The 20,867-nt window shown below is 35.8% G+C and overlaps 3 protein-coding genes across 3 annotated transcripts; 1 reads left to right on the top strand and 2 right to left on the bottom strand.

Annotated features, from left to right (window-relative positions):
• Window positions 1-379: 379 nt before the first annotated feature.
• On the bottom strand, window positions 380-20,313 carry LOC127155548 (pentraxin fusion protein). Its single transcript, XM_051097835.1, has 5 exons — window positions 19,993-20,313; window positions 8,995-9,108; window positions 1,339-1,403; window positions 1,120-1,192; window positions 380-1,002 (listed from the first exon to the last, which is right to left on the bottom strand). The coding sequence occupies exons 4-5, from the start codon at window positions 1,178-1,180 to the stop codon at window positions 380-382; spliced, it is 684 nt and encodes a 227-aa protein (XP_050953792.1). The 5' UTR covers window positions 1,181-1,192; window positions 1,339-1,403; window positions 8,995-9,108; window positions 19,993-20,313.
• Window positions 3,132-3,963, bottom strand: LOC127155554 (pentraxin fusion protein-like). Its single transcript, XM_051097844.1, has 2 exons — window positions 3,888-3,963; window positions 3,132-3,769 (listed from the first exon to the last, which is right to left on the bottom strand). The coding sequence occupies exons 1-2, from the start codon at window positions 3,954-3,956 to the stop codon at window positions 3,146-3,148; spliced, it is 693 nt and encodes a 230-aa protein (XP_050953801.1). The 5' UTR covers window positions 3,957-3,963; the 3' UTR covers window positions 3,132-3,145.
• si:ch211-234p6.5 (pleckstrin homology domain-containing family A member 5) lies at window positions 10,635-19,848 on the top strand. The gene is made up of 12 exons (XM_051097828.1): window positions 10,635-10,826; window positions 11,345-11,413; window positions 12,086-12,154; window positions 13,061-13,141; window positions 13,237-13,374; window positions 13,780-13,878; window positions 14,945-15,053; window positions 15,133-15,188; window positions 16,451-16,882; window positions 17,194-17,309; window positions 17,670-17,761; window positions 18,184-19,848. The coding sequence occupies exons 1-12, from the start codon at window positions 10,782-10,784 to the stop codon at window positions 19,098-19,100; spliced, it is 2,223 nt and encodes a 740-aa protein (XP_050953785.1). The 5' UTR covers window positions 10,635-10,781; the 3' UTR covers window positions 19,101-19,848.
• Window positions 20,314-20,867: the final 554 nt, after the last annotated feature.

Raw genomic sequence — 20,867 nt, 5'->3', positions numbered from 1 at the left:
TCATAAAAGGTTCATAAAATATCGTTTCATTGATCTCATTGGTTGATTATTGGAAAATGTCATTCATTATATAAAAAACACCAAAATATATTTGTAACATCAAGATTTTAGGTTAAAATTTATGTTCACAGTCATATTTCTTCAAAGTGTTTCAGCACTTTAATGACAATTTAGCTTGGATGTAAATTTTCACTTCACACCTCTTTTTCTGTTAAGTAAACTTTGGGGAACTAGACTGCTTACTAGACTGAAATTAAGTGATTTAGAACAACTTTGAAACCTTTGTCCAAATTATACACAGACACTGCAGTTTGTAATGCTGAGAAGAATTTATTTGTTGTGATCCAACAAATAAACTGTGTGACGTTACTGATCAGAATCAGTTATTTTGAGCCACCAACACATTTCCAATAATCTCATATTTGATGGTGTTCCAGTCAAACACGTTCCCCTTCGGCACATGCGATTCCTGGTTTGAATAAACCTCCCTAATCTCACTGCCAGAGAGAACATGATCCCACATTTGCACATCTGAAACTTCTCCCACAAAGCTTTGCTCTGCATCAAAGCCACCCACATAATTATCACAGTCTTGGCCGAGGAGAACGGTGCCGCCAGGACGGATTGAGTAGCCTGTTCTATACAACTGGTACAGACTGCGACGTCCATCCACCCAAAAGGCAGTAAGACCAGTCGCAGCATCCCAAGTGATGCACAGGTGGGTCTGGAAGGCGGAGAGGGGAGGCACACTGAAAAATGCTCCATCTTCACTAGACTGAATATGCAAGGTCAAACGACCATCTGTCAATTTCCACACATTGATTTCATCAACATCAGGCGTGCGGTAGGTAAAGAGAATGATTGACTTATCGCCTTGGAGCTCCGTCGCGACACGCATGCAGAGAGTAAATGCTGAAAGACTCAGTGGCTTTTTAGGAGTGAGTTTAACGTAGCTGGAATCAGACTTGGTTGGAAACACAAGCATTTTACCACCAAGACCCTCTGCAAGACAAAACCAAAATAAACCATTAAAAAATGTAAATCCATTTATATTTTCCAATAGAGGAGCAAAATCCTGCTCACAAAAATCTGTGTAATTATTCAGAAAGAATGTTGTACCTTCAGTAGCTGCTGGTTTCAAAGATAGCAGACAGAAAAATAAAACTACTCGCACCAACATCTTGTTGCAGGTCTGAAGGAAAAAGACAAAAAGAAAATCCATTACTTCTTGTGCTGGACAAATTCTTCACCGCTTCATTGATTTTAATATTAAATTATAACAGTTTATTACTACTAAATCACTTTTTAGAGAATTAGGTTTAAACTAAGAATACTTACGATGATCAGCAGGTCTTCACTTTTGGTTTAGTTGTCTCCTAGATGGTTGCTCTTTTAAGTTTAACCTGTGAAAGGGATGTTGGCATTTTAAGGGGCTAATATTATTGATTATTTATAACTTGTTATAGTTAATTATTAATGTTTATATCAGCTTTAGGATTAACTGTAACAGAGTTAAGTTTACAACTGGCTAATCTGTTCTTCCACCGAACAATCTTTTATCAATTCAAAGATTATTCTCCTGGCCAAGAATTACAGCTTCCTCAATTCTCACTGCACAAGAGCATGTAATAAACATTTAAGTGATCTTAATCATTCATCATCTATCACATCATGTCTTTGAGACTTTATAGCGGGGTTTTTTTCCCTTATCCCACTGCATCTCATGTTTTTAAATAGAAAATGTATTCTGTGTCATTGGCTTTCGGCCCTTTGTATTAAACTATGCATACATAAATGATGCTGTTTTGTTTATAATTGTTTAAGCAACTATTTGCTTTTTATACATTATTTTAAACATTATGCACTTTTTTTTTTTTTTTAAACAGATAATCATGTTATTTTAATCGCTTGAATAAATGTGCATTAGTAATATTTTGCTTGATGCACCCTTTTGTAGCCACAGGAGAGAAGACAAACACTTTTTTCCCCCTAACTGAAATTATGCCTTTTAAATTTGAATATAATTTGAATATTTATAATATTTAAGTACAACATTCAAATTTAGTTTTTCAGTCATTTTGACAGCCCCAGTACTGACCAGTGGCAGCTGTTATGTGTCACTCTAAGTTATGGTTAAGATGTAGATGTTAAAACATATTGCTGGAACTTTTTATAAATGAAGACAACACTTTGTACTTGAGCAATGAGGACACAAGACTGCACCACCTGCATATCACCAGCAGACAGCAGCAGAATATTTAGGGTTTTATCCCTAAAACATGGAAAATGACCAGCAAAAAAATCATCTGGTCTCAAGTAAAATACATCCAAAGGAATTTTTTTAAATATTTCAGATTTTATGAGTTTCTCCCAAGCATATGTTCCCCTGTTGGGTGTAACAAAAGCCTAAATTATCAATATTTCCAATGATTTATCTGATGAAAAAAATATGTAATATGCAATTATGCTGGTCTAAGTCTAAGTGTCCTAAAATTGAGGCATATACATTTCTTGTATTTTTACATTGGTGAACTGTCTTTAGGGTTGGGAAATTCCAGACCTTGAGGTCCAGCCACTGTTCTGCATGGTTTAGTTTATCTCTAATCAATCACATAATCATCTGTAAAATTTTCCAAGTAATCTTTGTGTTTGAGCAGGGCTGGAGCTATTTAAAAAAAAAACACTGCAGGATGGTGAAAGAACAACCTCTGAGCATTAACATTTTTATCTGGGTATTTTCAAAAAGGTTCATAAAATATGATTTCATTGACCTCATTGATTATTGGAAAATGTCATCATGATGTCAAAAACACCAAAATATATTTGTTACATTAAGATTTTAGGTTAAAATTTATGTTCACAGTCACATTTCTTCAAAGTGTTTCAGCACTTTAATGACAATTTAGCTTGGATGTAAATTTTCACTTCACACCTCTTTTTTTGTTAAGTAAACTTTGGGGAAAACCATTACTAGACTAAAATTAAGTGATTTAGAACATCTTTGAAACCTTTTTCCAAATTATACACAGACACTGCAGTTGTAATGCTGAGAAAAATTTATTTGTTAGCCCGTACAGCTTTGCAAGCCAATTAAAACAGATTATAGATAGTAGACAGTGGCACAGTGTGACGTTACTGATCAGAATCAGTCATTTTGAGCCACCAACACATTTCCAGTAATCTCATATTTGATGGTGTTCCAGTCAAACACGTTTCCCTTCAGCACATATGGTTCCTGGTTTGAATAAACCGCCCGAATCTCAGTGCCAGAGAGAACATGATCCCACATTTGCACATCTGTAATTTCTCCTACAAAGCTCTGATTTGCATCAAAAGCACTCAGATATTTATCACAGTCTTGGCCGAGCAGGACGGTGCCGCCAGGACGGATTGACAGACCTTCTCTATACAACTGGAACAAACTGCGACGTCCATCCACCCAAACGGCAGTAAGACCAGTCGCAGAGTCCCAGGTGATGCACAAGTGGGTCTGGAAAGTGGAGAGAGGAGGCAGATGGAAAAATGCTGCATTGTCACTAGTCTGAATTCTCAAGGCCACACGACCGTCTTTTTCTCTCCATACGTTGAGTTCATCAACATCAGGTGTGCGGTAGGTGAAGAGAATGATCTGCCTCATGTCCTGGAGCTCCATCGCAACATGCATGCAGAGAGTAAATGCTGAAAGACTCAGTGGCTTTTTAGGAGTGAGTTTAACGTAGCTGGAATCAGACTTGGTTGGAAACAGAAGCACTTTACCAGCGAGAGCCCTCTGCAAGACAAAACCAAAATAAACCATGAAAAAAATATAAATCCATCTTTTACAACAGAGAAGCAAAATCCAGCTCACACACACAAAAAAATCTGTGCAATCTATTAACTAAAAAAACTGTGGTACCTTCAGTAGCCGCTGTTGTCAGAGAGAGCAGACAGAAAAATAAAACCACTGGCACCAACATCTTGTTGAGCAGGTTTGAAGGAAAAAGGTAAAAAGAAAATATATTTTAATATTAAATTAAAACAGTATATTACTACTAAATGTGTTCAATCACTTTTTAGAGACTTACGACGATCAGCAGGTCTTGTATGAGAGAAGATCACTTCTGTTTAGTTGTTTGTCTCCTAGATGGATGCTTTTTAAGTTCAACCTGTAAAAGGGAAGTTGGCGTGTCCTGCAATGACACTGCATGTAGTTTGTAGTTCGCAGCTACGGGTTAATTTAATGAGAGGCTATATAAATCATGTGTACTTGTATTTATACTATAAATTAACACACCACAGGTTGCAAAATAGCTAGAAGGTCATTTACTGTAAAAGATGGAAAAAAAAGCAAATAGTATTTCACTTTTATTGTACACTTACATAAATTTTAACCTAAAATCTTTGGTGTTTTTGACATTTTAACACTTTCCAATAATGTTTTCTATAATGACTTGTATGCAGAAAATCAAATCAATCAAAAATACTCAGCGTTTTCTTTCATAATGTCATTTAGAGACATTTTTTCAAACATCTCTGAAACTAGAAGAGACAAATGTTTTTGTTGTTTTTAGAAAAAAAAGCATTACACTTTGTAATAAGTCTCCATTTGCTCTTCATTGCTGTTCAAAAGAAATAGTCGGGTCATTTGATTTGTCCATCCATGATTTTTCCATCCTACCATCTTAAATGCCACTTTACAGACATCAGAAGCAAAAAAAGAGAGTGCGAGCTGAGAGTGAACCCAGGGAAACAGAGGATTCAGTGTTAAAGGGATGAAAGAGGGATTGAGCCTCCGCAGCGTCTGTGCGACTGTGTTGAGCGTTTGTCTCTCAGAGAGAGAGATGCTGAACGCACCATGGCGCTGGAAGTTGCTGTTGGGTACCGAAAACAGACCAGGTACAAGAATTCAGTTTATTCTTTTCTCTTATGATATTGGGTTTCTCTGTGTAGTTTGTAGTTGTTTTGTTGGGGCTATAGTTTAGGGTATGCTCATGATCTGCTTTAACCACTGTACTGTTTTGAACACTGTTAATGAGAATAGTTTTATTTAACACAGTACAGCAGTCTTTATGGCTCTAAATCAGATTTTTGTGGTGTATGTGATCAGCGCTCAAACATTTGGAGTCAATACATTCTTTTTAAAAAAGATATTAATATTTTTATTCAGATAGGATGGATAAAATTTATAAAAAGTGAGACATTTAAAATATTACAAAAGATTTACATGTACATAGTATTTATCATAAAAACCTGGAAAAATGTATCATGATTTTCCCAAAATATAAAGCAGCACAGCCCGAGTAGAAAAGCAGCATATTAGAATGATTTCTGAAGTATCATGTGACAAGACTGGAGTAATGATGCTGAAAATTCACAAGAATAAATTACATTTTATAACATATTACAATAGAAAACAGTTATTTTAAATTGCAATAATATTTCACAATATTACAGTTTTGTTGTCATCAAAGAAATGGAACCTATTAAAACATAAATAAGAATCATTAAAAAAAAAAAGCACAATAATAAAATGTTTCTCCATTAAATGTAACTGCATATTAAACATCAAATAAACTTTAAATGACCTTGATTATGTGCCATTGAGCAATATTTTCTATTTCTTCATTAGAAAATTACCACAGGGCATCTGGTCTCATATTCACAAATGTTTGGCGATTTGTACAATAATAATCATTACCACAACCTTTCTACAACCTTTCAAAAAACTATCACAAACACAAGCTAAAATGTTGTCATCCTGTCCAGATCATCAGTGAGCATTGCTCAATAAGTGACTGTTCATGAGGCCTCTAACAGTTCATGCTTTGTTTTGCACAGGCTCTATTTGTGTGTGTTCTGTACAACAGACATTATGCAACCATTTCTGAGACGCTCACACACACTCCTACACCTCAAATACTCAATGTCCACAAGTATTCATGCATTCTTGCTGTCCCTTTCTTTACTGCACAAAAGCTTAAAAAAATACAAGAATACATTTACTAATACAATATACTTTACTGTAAAAAAAAAAAAAAAGTATGAATTATCTGATAATCTACATTATATTTAAAAAGTCACTACATGTGTTTTCACAGAAAACTGTTTGGATGAAACTTCACCTTTTATAATAAATAGTTTCTATATTTATATTTTAATCAGCTGTACATTTGACTGTTTTAAATTTTCAAAATACCTTCCATAATGCCTGAAACATTGTTGCCATATTTTTAAGTGAATTTCTGGCAACCACAGCTGCCAGAGTCCCTGCCATAGCAGCTGTACTTACCAGTAGCAACTGTGCTCATTCATTCTTCTAATTCTACTCTCTCATTCACGTACTCTATGAACCCATCCAGTGGTCAGAGCAAAACAGCTGTTATGTGTCACTCTAAGTTATGGGTCAGCAGCACCCAGAATAGCATGGGGACAGACTCCTGCAACACTTCTTGAACTCTTCTGTTAAGTTTGTAAGGATATCGGTCATATCTGGAGCACTGAAATCCTCAAGCTTGGTTAGTACTTAATCTGCAGAGTTTGAAACTTGCATGTAGTGAGCTTCTGAACTAACACCACATGTTGTGACTAACTTGGGATTTTGTTGTTCTTTGCATGAGAATGTACTTTTTATTAGTGAAGTCTATTGCTCATACTTTGAGTTAGTGATTTGAACAAGCTCCTAAACATTAGCAATAAACTTCAGTGTGTGCTTCAAACATGAATGATTCCTTAAATCATGTCTTGTTGAGGAAAGCTGTGTTTGGCTTATAGTTTGGTGGACTATAAAGTAAAATACAGACTTAGGCATGGATTTTTGACACTCCAGCAACCACAAAGCAACACACATTGACTCAGAACACACCAGCAACCACATAGAAACACATTCACCAAGAACACCCCAGCAAACACATAGCAACACACTCATAACTACTAAGAACACCCCAGCAACTGCATAGCAAGATACACCCACTCACAACACCCCAGCAACCTCATAGCAACACACCCACAACTACTCAGAAAACCCAAGAATTACATAGCAACATATTCACCTAGAACACCCTAACAACTGCATAGCATCACATTCAAAACTACTCAGAACACCCCAGCAACCGCATAGCAACACACTCACAACTACTCAAAACATCTCAGCAAGTGCATAGCAACACTCACAATTACTCAAAACACCCCAGCAACTGTATAGCAACATACTTACAACTACTTAAAACATCTCAGCAGCCGCATAACAACACATTCACTCAGAACACCCCAGCAACCGCACAGCAACACATTCACTTAGAACACCCCAGCAACTGCATGACAACATACTCAAAACACCCCAGCAACCACATAGCAACACATTCACTTAGAACTTAGAGCAAATGCATAGCAATCGCATAGAATCACACTCACAACTACTAAAAATATCTCAGCAATCCACCCAATACTACTCAAAACTACAACTACTTAAAACATCTCAGCAGCCGCATAACAACACATTCACTCAGAACACCCCAGCAACCGCATAGCGACACATTCACTCAGAACACTCCAGTAACCGCAAAGCAACACATTCACTCAAAACACCCCAGCAACTGCATGGCAACATACTCAAAACACCCCAGCAACCACATAGCAACACATTCACTTAGAACACCAAAGCAAATGCATAGCAATCGCACAGAATCACACTCACAACTACTAAAAATATCTCAGCAATCCACCCAATACTACTCAAAACTACTCAGAACACCCCAGCAACAGCATAGCAACACTCACAAGCACTCAGAACACCCCAGCAACTGCATAGCAACACACTCACAAACACTCAGAACAACCCAGCAACTGCATAGAAACAGACTCACAACTCCTCAGAACACCCCAGCAACCGCATTGCAACACACTCACAACCACTCAGAACAACCCAGCAGCCTCACAGCAAGGCATAGAAACACATAGCAACTCATAGCAACACACTTACAACCACTCAGAACACCCCAGCAACCGTATAGCAACACATTCGCTCAGAACACCTCAGCAACCGCATAGCAACACACTCACAACCACTCAGAACACCTCAGCAACCGCATAGCAACACACTCAAAAATACTCAGAACACCCCAGCAACCACATAGCAATGCATAGCAACACATTCACAACCACTTGGTTAAAACACTCTGAAGACTTAAACATTAACTTTTGTACAGGAAAGCACCACTCACATTTTCTATAAATGTAAAACTCTAGTTTGCATCAGTACAATACTTCAGTTACTCTGATAAATGACTAAAGAATGTCAGTGGGAATAAAGGAATGACGTGAATAAAAAGGGACTGGACTTTTTCAACAATCAGTGTACAGTGCTGGCAGCAGTGTTTTTCAGAGAGGACAGCACAGCACAGCACAGTAGCAGCTAGAGAATACATGCTACACAGTGTAAAACTGTAAGATGATACATGTTTCACAAAACTCTTTGAGCAACTGTGGTCAACGAGGTCAAATATGACATCTAATTGTATGTTATGAAATAATGCAAGTAATTTACAGAAGTAGAAGTGGGTTACTGTAAACAACCACTGACCCTGATGAGCCACTGTTGCTCAATAATTTGAATGCAGTATTTTCATAATTTTTTGATGCCAAGAACCCCTAAAATGTAATTTGTTTTGTATTTTATTTGTATTTAAATCAAATTTTTTTGTATTTATACATTTGAGAAAAATATTACATTTAAACACACATATCCATTATAATTTATAAAAATATAAAATATAAAAAACACATAAACAGGCATTTAATATAATTGTAACATTGTACTAAAGCCATAATAAACAATGTAAATATTTTCTGTAATATATTCACCCAGTATAAGAAGCCATTTAATTCATATTTATTTTTAGAGGGCTTTCCAAATCAGTTTTAAAGATAAAAGTCCAACCTCCAACAAACAGCTGAAGGTCAGTATAAAGCAGAAAATTACTAGTGTTCTCTGAATGTAAAATAGCAAAGTCAGCTAACCTGAACAGTTTGATGGTTCTTGATGCTTCATTCTGGATCCATTGCTATTGTCTGTCTAGAATGGAGGATCAGGACAGAGTCAGTCAGGCCTCCAGCAGCGCCACAGTTTCCTTTCTGCCGATCAGAGACAAGGTGAATCACATACACATTTGGACAAAACACACGGCAACATATTTCAAATCCAACAAAATCATCTGTGATTATATGTGTGCAGTGTCATGAAAAAGTGCAGACGTTTGGAAAGAGATGTCAAGCGGCGAAGAGAGACCCCAATTGTCCTGTGGTGATCAGAGGATGGCTATACAAGAGGGTAACAATTTGAGCACAATACTGACCATACTGACAAAACTGTCTTCATGACAAATTAAGACAAATGTCTAGTTTTAAACTTCTCTTTTTACTTTAAATACCAAGTTCTGTTTTTTAAATGTAATGTTTGTATTCATATATTATGAAAAACATAATATTTTTTTTAAAAACAAATAAGGTAAAGTACTAAAATTAATACAAATAAAATATATTTGCAAAAATAATAAAATGACAAAGGCACAAGTTAATAAAATTTTCAAAAATTCAAATGAAAAATGACATTAAAAAAGCTAATTCATAATTCATAACTGTCTTTTTCTGTAGGACAGCACTGGACTGAAATTGTGGAAAAGAAGATGGTTTGTTCTTTCCAATTACTGCCTGTATTATTATAAAGGTAAAATAATTTCTATGTGACTGTCTTTATAAACAGTTTACTTAAAATCATTGTTTTAAAGCGCAGTCCTTTTCCATTTCAAAAAGACTGAAATTACTATTTTTCCCTTTGGATACCTGAATCTTATTCCCTGGAATCACTCTCTAAACCTGTTTCTTCAGACAGCCGTGAGGAGTCTGTTCTGGGCAGTATTCCTCTTCCCAGCTACAGGATTCTCTACTGCTCCCCTAGAGAGTGCAGAAACCGTAAATATGCATTTAAGGTGAGCATGAACCTCATTTGAAGCTCCTTAAATTTAAAAGTACAAATAGTCTCATTGCACACTTGCACATTTAGGTTGTTCATCAGGGGATGCGGCCGTACATCATGAGTGCTGAAACCCAAGAGGACATGTTGGGCTGGGTCAGGGCTCTCAGCCAATCAGCAAGCATGGAGGCTGATGACATCATCAACAGGTGAACCTAAGCTCTCAATCTCAAATCGTTCCATTTCCACAGGTTACTAATGTCTCTTGTCATTCTTCAGACGCTGTGCCAGTTTTCAGGACTTCACTCAGATGGGAGATAACACTGAAACCATGGAGCTCCAGCACACAGACATGTTTCCAGAACGAAATGCCCAGTCCCCAACAAAACTGAGTAGGGTGCAAACAGAACCGACCCTACTGGATCAAGACATGATGGGAATTAAAATGAAGACCCCAGAGCTGAGAGGAAGATATGAGAGCAGACCAATGTAAATTATCCAAGTTGCTTCAAAATTATATAGCATAAAGGGGCTTGAAATGTTCTTGATGGCTTTTAAATTTAAGTCAAAGCCAGTCAAGGTTTCTTGTGCCAAAACAGCCATAATTTACCTTAAGATGAATATTTTCTGCTTTTTTTCCCTCTGTCAGTGCACCTGAAGCTACTGAGCATCCTCAAAGTTTGCTGAACGCAGATGAGGAACCTCTTTCATTCCTACATCCGAAAGCAACCTTTAAGCAGCCTCCATTTCCCAGAGATCACTATGTGTCACCGTGTAATGGTAATATGGGCAGAGCGGATGTTTGGCCCTTGGATAATTGCTCGTGAGTGCTCCAATGTCACCTTGCATCTACACAGAGAGAGGACATCTGCTCGACAAGGTAAGAATCAAGAATGTTCGCCAATATGACCCTGGACCACAAAACCAGTCATAAGCAGCAAGGTTATATTTGTAAAAATACCAAACAATTGTTTGTAAGGGTCAAAATTATCAATTTTCTTTTATAGAGACGGAGCGCATTTAGGCCACGCCCACATGAGGGGCATGGTTTTCAGATCATGATGAGTGTCGCTCTGTCTCTATGCCAAAAATCAATTTATTAATTCATTAATTTATCCATTTATTTATTAAATAAAAATCATGTTCCATGAACATTTTTTGTAAATTTCCCACCATAAATATATCAAAACTTATTTTTGATTGGTAATATGCATTGATAAGAACTTCAACTTGACAGCCGATTTTCTCAAAATGTAGATTTTTTTGCACCCTCAGATTATCTCAGTCAAATATTGTCCTATCCTAACAAACCATAGCTTATTTATTTAGCTTTCAGAAATCTCTTACCCTTATGACTGGTTTTGTGAACCAAAAAAACACACTTTAACTGTTTTTCAGCCTGAGTTTCCATGCTCTGTGTGCTACTGTTCAAACTACCACACAGCTGAACACATGGCAATGTGCAAGGTAAGACAAATGTGTGTTAATAACACTTTAAAACTATCACATGATCTCTGACATCCCTGTGTGGCATATTACATTCTCTAAAATGTTACAGTAAAGCCATATGTAGGCACATTTTGTAGTTTATTCGATCTTTTTTAAGCATATAAGTGTCATTTAAATTGTTTACGTTGAACAATGTTCAAAGACAATGCCATTTCTTTGCTAAAAAAAAAAAAAAGGTTTCTGCATACATTTGTTAAAAATTATTTTTCAGTGTTTTCAAACAAGATTACTAGAGAATGTTCACAAGAAATTACTACTTCACTTAATTCAACTGGTGCAAATACCAGTAATTTGATGAGTGCAAATGTTAGTAAATTGCATTGTATAATTCATTTTAATACTGTCCTCCCATTAATTTTGGGCCTGAAAGGGAGACTCCTACATATACATATTCAGTAAGGTCAGGTGCAGAAATAACTGTCCACGCCTTTTCAGTGCTAATTCTTCATTGCGCTTCTTTAGTAAATCCTGACAGTACTATTTTAATGCCAAAAGATGGTTTGTGCTGGTGCAAGCTGTTAGTACATCTGGCCTAATGTGTTACTTGGCCTTTTTTGTAATTGTTTGTAAAGTTTACTAGTAATTTCTAAGTGAAAATTGTTTCTATACCATTTTTACATTTTGCTCCAGGCAGGTAAATCAGACATCCTCTTGGAGAGAGAAATACAACCAATCAGAGATCTGGAAAACGACACAGATGTGAGTGCACTATAATGTGAGAATAAAGTTGTTAAATATTTTGTATTCCCAAGAACATTTCTTGACTTCAGGGCTTTAAATGAAGTACAAGGTTATAAGACGACATTTATTTTTCAGGAATTCAAATTCTTAAATTGTGTCTCAATGGCTTGTGAACTTGAGTAACTGACTATTGACTCAAAAACTGCTATTACAACATCATTGTACTTTTTTTTTTTAAGTCTTGAACTGCTGTCACTTTATCATTATTACACAAGTAACATCAAACATTTTTAACAGTTTAAAAACAAAATTTTGTCCTTAAAAGACATTTTTAGGAAATGTACTTTCAAGAATCCAGCCTAATATCCTTGACATTCTATTATAGTTTTTATTAATATTTTGAATTCATTTTTTATTTTTTAAACTGTTTTCAATTTCATTTTAAAGTTTTGGTAGTTTTAGTGTAAAATGATAAGTTGACTTAACTTAAAAAAAATTGAGGAAACCAGTTGCCTTAAAATGGTAAATAAAAATAAGTAAATAAGTAAAATAAGTAAATAATTTTTTAAAAAAGTTAAGTGATTGTCAAGTTCACTTAAATAATAATAATTAAAATTATTTAATTAATTTTAAGGCAATGGGTTTCCTCAATTTTTAAGTTACTTTTTAGAGTGTGAGTTTTTGTCATTTTAGTTTAAAATTGTACAACTGTATTAATTTAATAAAAGATTTTACTGCAGTTTTAGTTTTATTCATTTCAGTACTTAAATTGATGAAAATGAGAAATGCCAAATCTACTCATTTAAATAATGCATTTGTTTTCTGTTTTCATTTTATTTCAATTAATGTATTTTAGTATTTTTTTAGTTAACTATAATTGTTAACCTAATCCAGACTCTTGATCCTTCTCCTCTTGACATTTAGGTGGTTCTCACTCGTCTGTGTGGTTGTGATAAACTGCTGCAGTCCGTCTCTATGCAGCTGGCTCAGTTACAGGCAGATAAGGTCTGTCACACAAACAGATGACATAAAACTGAAATCAAGTACTGTAAGTAAAAACACCTCACAAATATTCCTGTCTGCTCTCTCCTTTTCTTTAGAAAAGCATTGAGTATGCTTTAGAAATCAAATGGCTGGGGATGGAAGACGGACTTCCTGGGGAGCAGGAAGTATCCCAGAAGACTCTGCTTCAGGAGGAGCTGGTCACACTCAGAGCCAGATTATGTGATTTGTCATCGGTACAGTACTGTGTGTATGTGTGTGCTAGGGTTGCAATAGTGAGATAAATCACAAAGGCTGTGTGTTTCACAGTGAAGCACAACACTGTGTTCATTTACATGCAAGCAGCTCATGATCCACCAGAGTTTTCAGCTCTGAGCTTCGGTGACTTTGTATGCATTTGAAAACGCAATTAATGCAAAAATCACAAAATACTCAAGACCTACAAACAAGCAAAAAACAAGTGTGTGGTTATTGTCAAGACATGCATATATTTTGCATATAATAAGTATTTCATTATTTTAGCTAGAGATAAAAACATTGGCTTGTGCAACAGAGATTACACAATTCAGTGCTTTTACACAGTTCATGCATGTTATTAATGCATAAGTCAGACCTACTAAAGCAATGCCTCTCTTCTTCAGGAAATGGACAGACTGTGGAGTGATTATGAACGGATGGAGAGTGAGCTATCTGTTTTCCATTCTCATCTCCAACACATCCTTCACTTTGGAACCCCACAGGTAATGCATACAAACACTTTATGTGACGTCTGGACAAATCACCTGATGCTCTGCTTAAATTACTCCTTATTCCTTTGGGTGCAACCATCAGTATACAGAAACACCAATACTGTAAACGGTCAGATTACAAGCATTAAAACAGAATGTCTTTATTGTAACTGCTTGGGATAGTGTGGCATAGTGGTAAAGATTTGGAAGGTTTTAAATGACTTTAGATGCAGCTGAGGTCAAAAGTTTGCATACAACTTGCAGAATCCATTCAAAGGTTTACATATGCTTGATTCTTAATATTGTGTTGCTCCCTGAATGAACCACAGCTTTTTTTTTTTGTTTTTGTTTAGTGATAGTTGTTTATGAGTCCCTTGTTTGTCGTAAACAATTAAACTGCCTGCTGTTCTTCTGAAAAATCCTTCAGGTCCCACAAATTCTTTTGTTTTTTTAGCATTTTTGTGTCATTTCCAAAAATGACTGTATGATATTAAGATCCATCTTTCAACACTGAAGAAAACTGAGGGACTCATATGCAACTATTACAGAAGGTTCAAATGCTCACTGATGCTCCAGAAGGAAAAACGATACATTAAGAGCTGGGGGTGAAAACTTTTGGAATTTGACAATCAGGGTAAATTCAACTTATTTTGTCTTCTGGGAAACATGTAAGTATCTTCTGTAGTTTAGGACAGTACTAAATGAAGATTTTTTTTTTTTTGGCAAAATAAGAAAAATGTACACATCTTTATTCTGTTCAAAAGTTTTCACACCCAGCACTTAATGCAAATTTTTCCTTCTTGCGCATCAGTAAGCATTTGAAAGCTCTGTAATAGTTGCATATGAGTCCCTCAGTGTGAAAAGATGGATCTCCAAAATCATACAGTCATTGTTGGAAAGGGTTCAAATACACAAAAAGTGCTGAAAAACCAAAGAATTTATGGGACCTGAAGGATTTTTTTGAAGAACATTTGCAGATTCTGAAAAGGTGCATGTAAACTATTGACCTAAAGCGTAAAAGCATCTGTTACATGACTAATTAAAGATGTTTTAATCCAAACTCCTCAACTACATGCAGGAGCAAATTCAGGCTCAGAGGCAGCTCTGGATGATGGAGGATATCTTGTGCGGTTTGAGGGTGAACAAGAACCGCTTTATGGCCTTACTGGGTCTACAGAGGCAGGGTGGTGAGTTTACATGTTGGTCTGTCAATGAGCATTCATTCAAGTCTATATACCTAAATAGTCTTCTCTTTCAATCCTTCAGTTCCTCCGCCAAAACCTGTTTCCTACTTTGAGGGCGAGTTAGAAGGTCTCAACATGGTAATGAGATGCACTATACTCCATTTTCAGGAAGCTAATAAACACATCACCTCAAATCACCAATTCTTGGATACATTTTAGTAGCTTTAATAAATATAAATTTTAATTGAACCAGGAAACTTCTGTTTACCAGCTCAGAGTCTTAACCAGCAAACCACATTACTGCTAAATTGATGAGCAGCTTGTGGTTAAAGACACAAATGTACAGTCATGAGGGACTGCAAAATTTTAACCCGCAACTTATCAGCTACCAGCCTTATTCTTTAACCACTTCACTAGTTGGGCTGGGTGAAAGTGTGAGAAAGTGAATCAGCTGCATCAGTCTCTCTTGATATGCAACAAACAGCAACATTTCTACTGAAGATACTGAATACTGAATTGATACTGAATTGAATCAGCACAGACCTGTTGATTAGCCTGAAAATAAATATTTTAGACTAATGTTCTGAGTATAAATATACATAACAATAAATATACATATCCATATTCTGTAAAATTCAGCACAAAACAATGAGCATTTTACTGACAGCAGAAGTCATGAGGGAGAGCTTGGGGTCCATTAAAGATTTAAGCAAAAAATAAAAAAAATAAATAAATATAAATTAATAAAAAAAAATTGTGTTCACTTGAATTTATTCATTTTATTAATATTACATAATATTTTAACACATTTGACATGGTTTATTCTGCTTTCTAAAGAAAGAAAAAAAATACAAATAATATATTAAAGTGCGTTACAATCAAATTTACATTAAAAATATTTCTTTCCAGGTTTATACATCCAAAATTAATGCTAAGAGTGGCTAGGGCAAAAAACAAAAGCTGTCAACCTACAAAGCAAACAGTTTCCAAATAATATATTAATAATTTACCGCTATATTTAGGGGTCCTTGGCATTAAAAAAAAAGTTTGATTAACTGCAAAAAAAAAAAAAAATGCTCATCTTACTTCCTATTTTTGTCTTGTGTTTAGTCAAAATATCTAAAAATTCTTAAATCAAGATGCATTTACCAGATAAGCAAAATGATGCAAGATATTTAAGTCTTGTTTTCTGGGGAAAAAATCTGAATGAAGTGAATTTCGCTCAAATTTCCCCCCAGGAAACAAGACTAAATAACTTACTTCTTTTTGCTTATCTAGTAAATGCTTCTTGAGTTAAGAATTTTTTAGAGATTTTGTCTAGAAACAAATCAAAAAATCTAAGTAAGATGAGCCTATTTTGCTGTGATTTAAAGAGGATTTTTGTTTCTCTTATGTAACAGGAGTGTGTGACTGAAGCGGAGCAACAGGACTACCAGATTCACCAGAGTTATAAGAAATGGAGCCAAGAGAGTCCTGCTAATGACAGCAGGATGACCACTGAACATGGCATCTCGCATGAACCACTGCATCTGACACGTGTTGTGACGTCAACCCTTCCGACGTCACTAATCGCAGAGCGCATTTTTGTGGGTGACCCCTATCCTGAGCCACCCGAACAAATCACCCGGCAGTCAGGACTGAGGAACAGCCAGAGGGGCGCCGCAAAGAAACCCAGCAGAACTCTGCATGAGACAGCCGACAGAAACAGACACTTACACTGGGCCGACAGACCGGACGAGATGCAACAAAATAAACAGACTCAAAGTCACAACAGCAGTGCTAGAGAGAAGGCACTGGCTGACAGAAAGGTCTGGACACACCGTCAGCAAGAGGTGAGATTCAGCATGATTTCTAAAAAATCATGTGACAATGAAAACGGATAAAAATTCAACTTTGCATCACAGGAATAAATTACATTTTAAAAAATATTAAAATAGAAAACAGTTATTTAAAGTTGCAATAAGTTGCAATTCATTTAAAAATGAATACCCCACTGTGCGGTCATTCAATTGTTTCAGCATTGACCACCATGTGGAAAGAAACGGAATAACCCAGAGCTTGCTGGGAAATGTAGTTCAATTTCAAACAAAATGACTATAAATATGGATGATTATGTGCATGTGTGCATGAATGCATGTTACAGCTTGAGCCTGGAGCCTTGTGTCTTACAAACTCTGAGTCTGACGGTGACGCTGCCACGAGCTCTCAGAAACGCCAAACTAAACCCAGACACATGGATAAAAGAGACAGAAGTATGAGGTATGGATATTTACACAATCTAAAACTGTAGACAATTCAGTCGATGTATAAAAAAAAAATAACATTGACCATAATAAAAAATATAGTTGCATGAATACGAATATCTTGCATGGTTTCAAAGTTCACTCAGTCTTTTATTTCTCTGTGCACTATATGTTGTGCATGTTATTTGGTTGTGCATGTCTTTAAATCTCTAGCTTTATGCCTTATATTTTTTTGAGAAACACCACATTATCATTTAGTCTGAGTTTTATTTTTATTTAGCAGAATAACTTATTCTTTCCACATTTATTCAGTCTTAAACATTCAGTTCCAGTTTTGTTCATATGTTTTTCTAAAATATTCACTCTCTCCTTTTAGTGCCGCCAGAGAGCGCTTCATAGACGACATTCATCCCTTGAAATTCATTACAGCCAGTGAAAAAGAGACAGAAGTCCAGAAGTACACAGCAGGTATGTGCATTTCAATGAAGTCATGCACAACATGCATGCTCATTGTACTACTATGAAACATTCAGATGGATTTCTCAGGTATTTAGTAATATTAATACCACAAAATGCACAATTAAACTCTTTTTAAACTTTTAACTAATGATGCTGAAAATGTAGCTTTGATCACAGGAATAAAATTACAATTGAAAATATATTCAAAAATGTTATTTTAAATTTGTAAAACTATTTCACAATTTTTCCTGTTTTTGCTGTACTTCGGATCAAATAAATGCACGCTTGGTGAGCAGAAGAGACTTCTTTAAAAAACATTAAAAAAATCGTACTGTTCAAAAACTTTAAACTGGTAGTGTAGTAATGAGTGTATTTATGTTTTAGTGATGTTTTTTATAATACAAATTTGTCACGTTTCTCTTTTTTTCTAGATTCTGCTGTTGTACACTTGAGTAACGGCTACAGCGGTGATAGGCGCAAATTTAAAAGCCACAGCAATGACTCGGCCAACCCAATAAAGCCACAATGTGGTGATGCAAAAGTGCACAATGAACTTAAGGATAAAACATCACAACAGTCATCTCGCAATGACATCATTGTCATAGAAAGCCACTCCATTAATCATATTTCAACTCTTACAGTGTTTAAAGGACATCAGGGAAACAATCCAACGCACAAACCTCATAAAACGAACAGAAGTTCTGAGAGACAAAAGTATTCAGTCTCCGCTAATGTAAAATCTGAGTGTTTTCTATCCAATAACCGACAGTGCGAGTTAGTCCCAGTTTACGTTCACGACGCAAAACCTGAAGTATCTCTCCCTCCAGTGGAAAATCAACAACCAGACCTGGGAACCAATCAAAAGCTTGATAAAACAATGGGAGAAGACTGTGGGCGAAGCCAAAGTCCCAAAACAACATTTGAAATGCCACAAGCTAATGGAATAAAAGAAATGCCCAAACAATTGCCAGACGTTCAACCAATCACAACATCTGACAATCACTTGACACCCACTTCTGACCAATCCAAACCCGAGCTAAGCATTTATGAGGAAATCCAGTTTAGCTCGCCACGATCAGCAGATGTTGAACAGAATCAGAGGAATCAAACCAGTGGAGATGAAACACAACCATCAAACCTCACCGCAAATGAACCTGGACCGTCTCGCACTGAGGCTAATGGGGAGCACAGCACAGAAAATACAGAGAAAAGTCAACCAGGAAGTGATGTTACGTGCAAGAGAGGGAAAAAGCAGAAAGTTTACAACTCTTTAATGAAAAGCTCAGTAATAAATCATCACGTCCAGGACTGCCGGCCACGGATAACCGTGGTCAGCACCAGCCTGTAAGCTAGAGAGAGGCTCAAAAAGTGAGTGAAAGAGGCACAAAGACAAAAAAAGAAAGAAATGTTTGAATACGTCAAGTGGATAGAAAGTAAATGACAAGATAGAAGTATTAAATGGATCGTGCAGATCCTGTTTGAAATGCAATGTAGAAAACAACATTGCATGTGTAACCCATAAACTGCAATTTTAGTTGTGAATGGGTCACACTGGTGCTGATTAAACACTGTGGTCATTTTTTGTGTCCTTTAGCAACTGTCATGAGAAGAATTTATCATTTTTATACATGCACACTACATTTATTTGACTACTAAGATAACACCTCTTAACTGCATACAAATTTTTATTTATTTTTTTATTGACCTGGAAATATTCCTTACATTTCTACATGTGCATTTATCAGTTATCAGCTTTGTGATTTGTGTGACCAATGCTAGTCTAATATTGTAAACACATCTGTGAGTTATTAATAGCTTTCTATGAGTTTGCCAAGTAAAATCTGTTACTGGATCAACATCTTGTTGAATTTAATGGTAAAGCTTGGGACTTCAAAAACATTATTGTGGGTTTATAACTTAAAGGATAAGACTGTTTAGGAATTTTGGTGATTTTTTGGTGTTGATCCAGGAAAATGTTCTGCCTGACATCATAGTAACGTATTAGAAGTTTAGTAAGTTTAATAAAATAACTTTTCATTGTACTTTCATTGCAGTTATGTAATGCTGTTTTGTTGTTATCTAATTAAACTTGCGTTTTAAACCTACAAATAATTGTATTTTTTAACAACAACAAATCAGGAGATAAATTAATCTAAAACTCTGTTTGATTTGCTTAGGAAAAGACTCAAAGTTGACGGATAATTCACCGAATTCAAAAAGTTTCGTGTTTATTTACTCACCCTCATGTTGCTCCAAACTCGGTTTACTTTCTTCTGTGAACACAAAATACATTTAGCAGAATGTCCAAGCTGCTCCTTTTCCATACAATGCTAACTGGTTAGGCCTGTCATGCTCCAAATCTCAATAAAGTATCGTATAATATTAGACATATTATAATTATCATTATAATATTATCATATTAGACATCATGAGTCTCCTGAAGCTATGTGTGAGAGGAACACACCGAAATTTAGGATATGAAATCAATTAAATGTCCTAGCAAGCGGTCGTAAACATAAATCAAACAAATTAAATCCGATTACACAAACTCTTGAGGAGAGATTTTGAATCTCAGTGACTGTTTTGATTCATCTCAGTGACTCGAATCGATTTCGAATCTGTTCACTTTGAGAATCATTCATTGATTCGTTAAGAGAACACAGCAACGGTTGCCATTTGTTCAGTTGGTTCACTAACGAGATGATTCATTCAGTGCCGCTCCGCGTTCAGATTCAAAAACTGACTCGTCAGTAAAGGGGGCGTGCTCGTTCAGTAGCTCCAACCAATGAAATTATTTTTTCACAGGTCGCCCTTAAATACTATTGCTTCGAACAACAGTCAGTCTTCGAAGGCTTAAAAGCACTAACAAGCTTTCCAGAGAAACTTCAGTAAACAAAAAGACTGTTCCTGACCACACGGGGGCGACACAGCATGTTTACTAACTTATGTTATATATTCAGTTTTTATGGAAAATAATGCGTTATATTATTTTTAAATATGCGCAGGGCTTGCTTGTTTGTTTTTAATATAAAAACTTATATTTTTGGCAAATGTAAAAGCTGTTTTACACTAAAAGTGAAATGAATAAGTCACAAGCTGAAGAAAAAGTAAATTC

Source organism: Labeo rohita, chromosome 24 (assembly GCF_022985175.1).
Source record: "Labeo rohita strain BAU-BD-2019 chromosome 24, IGBB_LRoh.1.0, whole genome shotgun sequence".
NCBI lineage: Eukaryota > Metazoa > Chordata > Actinopteri > Cypriniformes > Cyprinidae > Labeo > Labeo rohita.
The sequence above is the reverse complement of the archived record's forward strand: the minus strand, read 5'-3'. Positions and strand labels throughout refer to the sequence as shown.

Excerpts from the sequence above, each read along its gene's own strand:
- LOC127155548 (XM_051097835.1), bottom strand. The coding sequence starts at position 1,180 with ATGTTGGTGCGAGTAGTTTTATTTTTCTGTCTGCTATCTTTGAAACCA. Across the intron at positions 1,003-1,119 it reads GAAACCAGCAGCTACTGAAG|AGGGTCTTGGTGGTAAAATG; the intron begins GTACAACATTCT and ends TTTGTCTTGCAG.
- LOC127155554 (XM_051097844.1), bottom strand. The coding sequence starts at position 3,956 with ATGTTGGTGCCAGTGGTTTTATTTTTCTGTCTGCTCTCTCTGACAACA. Across the intron at positions 3,770-3,887 it reads CGGCTACTGAAGGTACCACA|AGGGCTCTCGCTGGTAAAGT; the intron begins GTTTTTTTAGTT and ends TTTGTCTTGCAG.
- si:ch211-234p6.5 (XM_051097828.1), top strand. The coding sequence starts at position 10,782 with ATGTCACCTTGCATCTACACAGAGAGAGGACATCTGCTCGACAAG. Across the intron at positions 15,054-15,132 it reads GGGTCTACAGAGGCAGGGTG|TTCCTCCGCCAAAACCTGTT; the intron begins GTGAGTTTACAT and ends TCAATCCTTCAG. Across the intron at positions 17,762-18,183 it reads AGTCCAGAAGTACACAGCAG|ATTCTGCTGTTGTACACTTG; the intron begins GTATGTGCATTT and ends CTTTTTTTCTAG.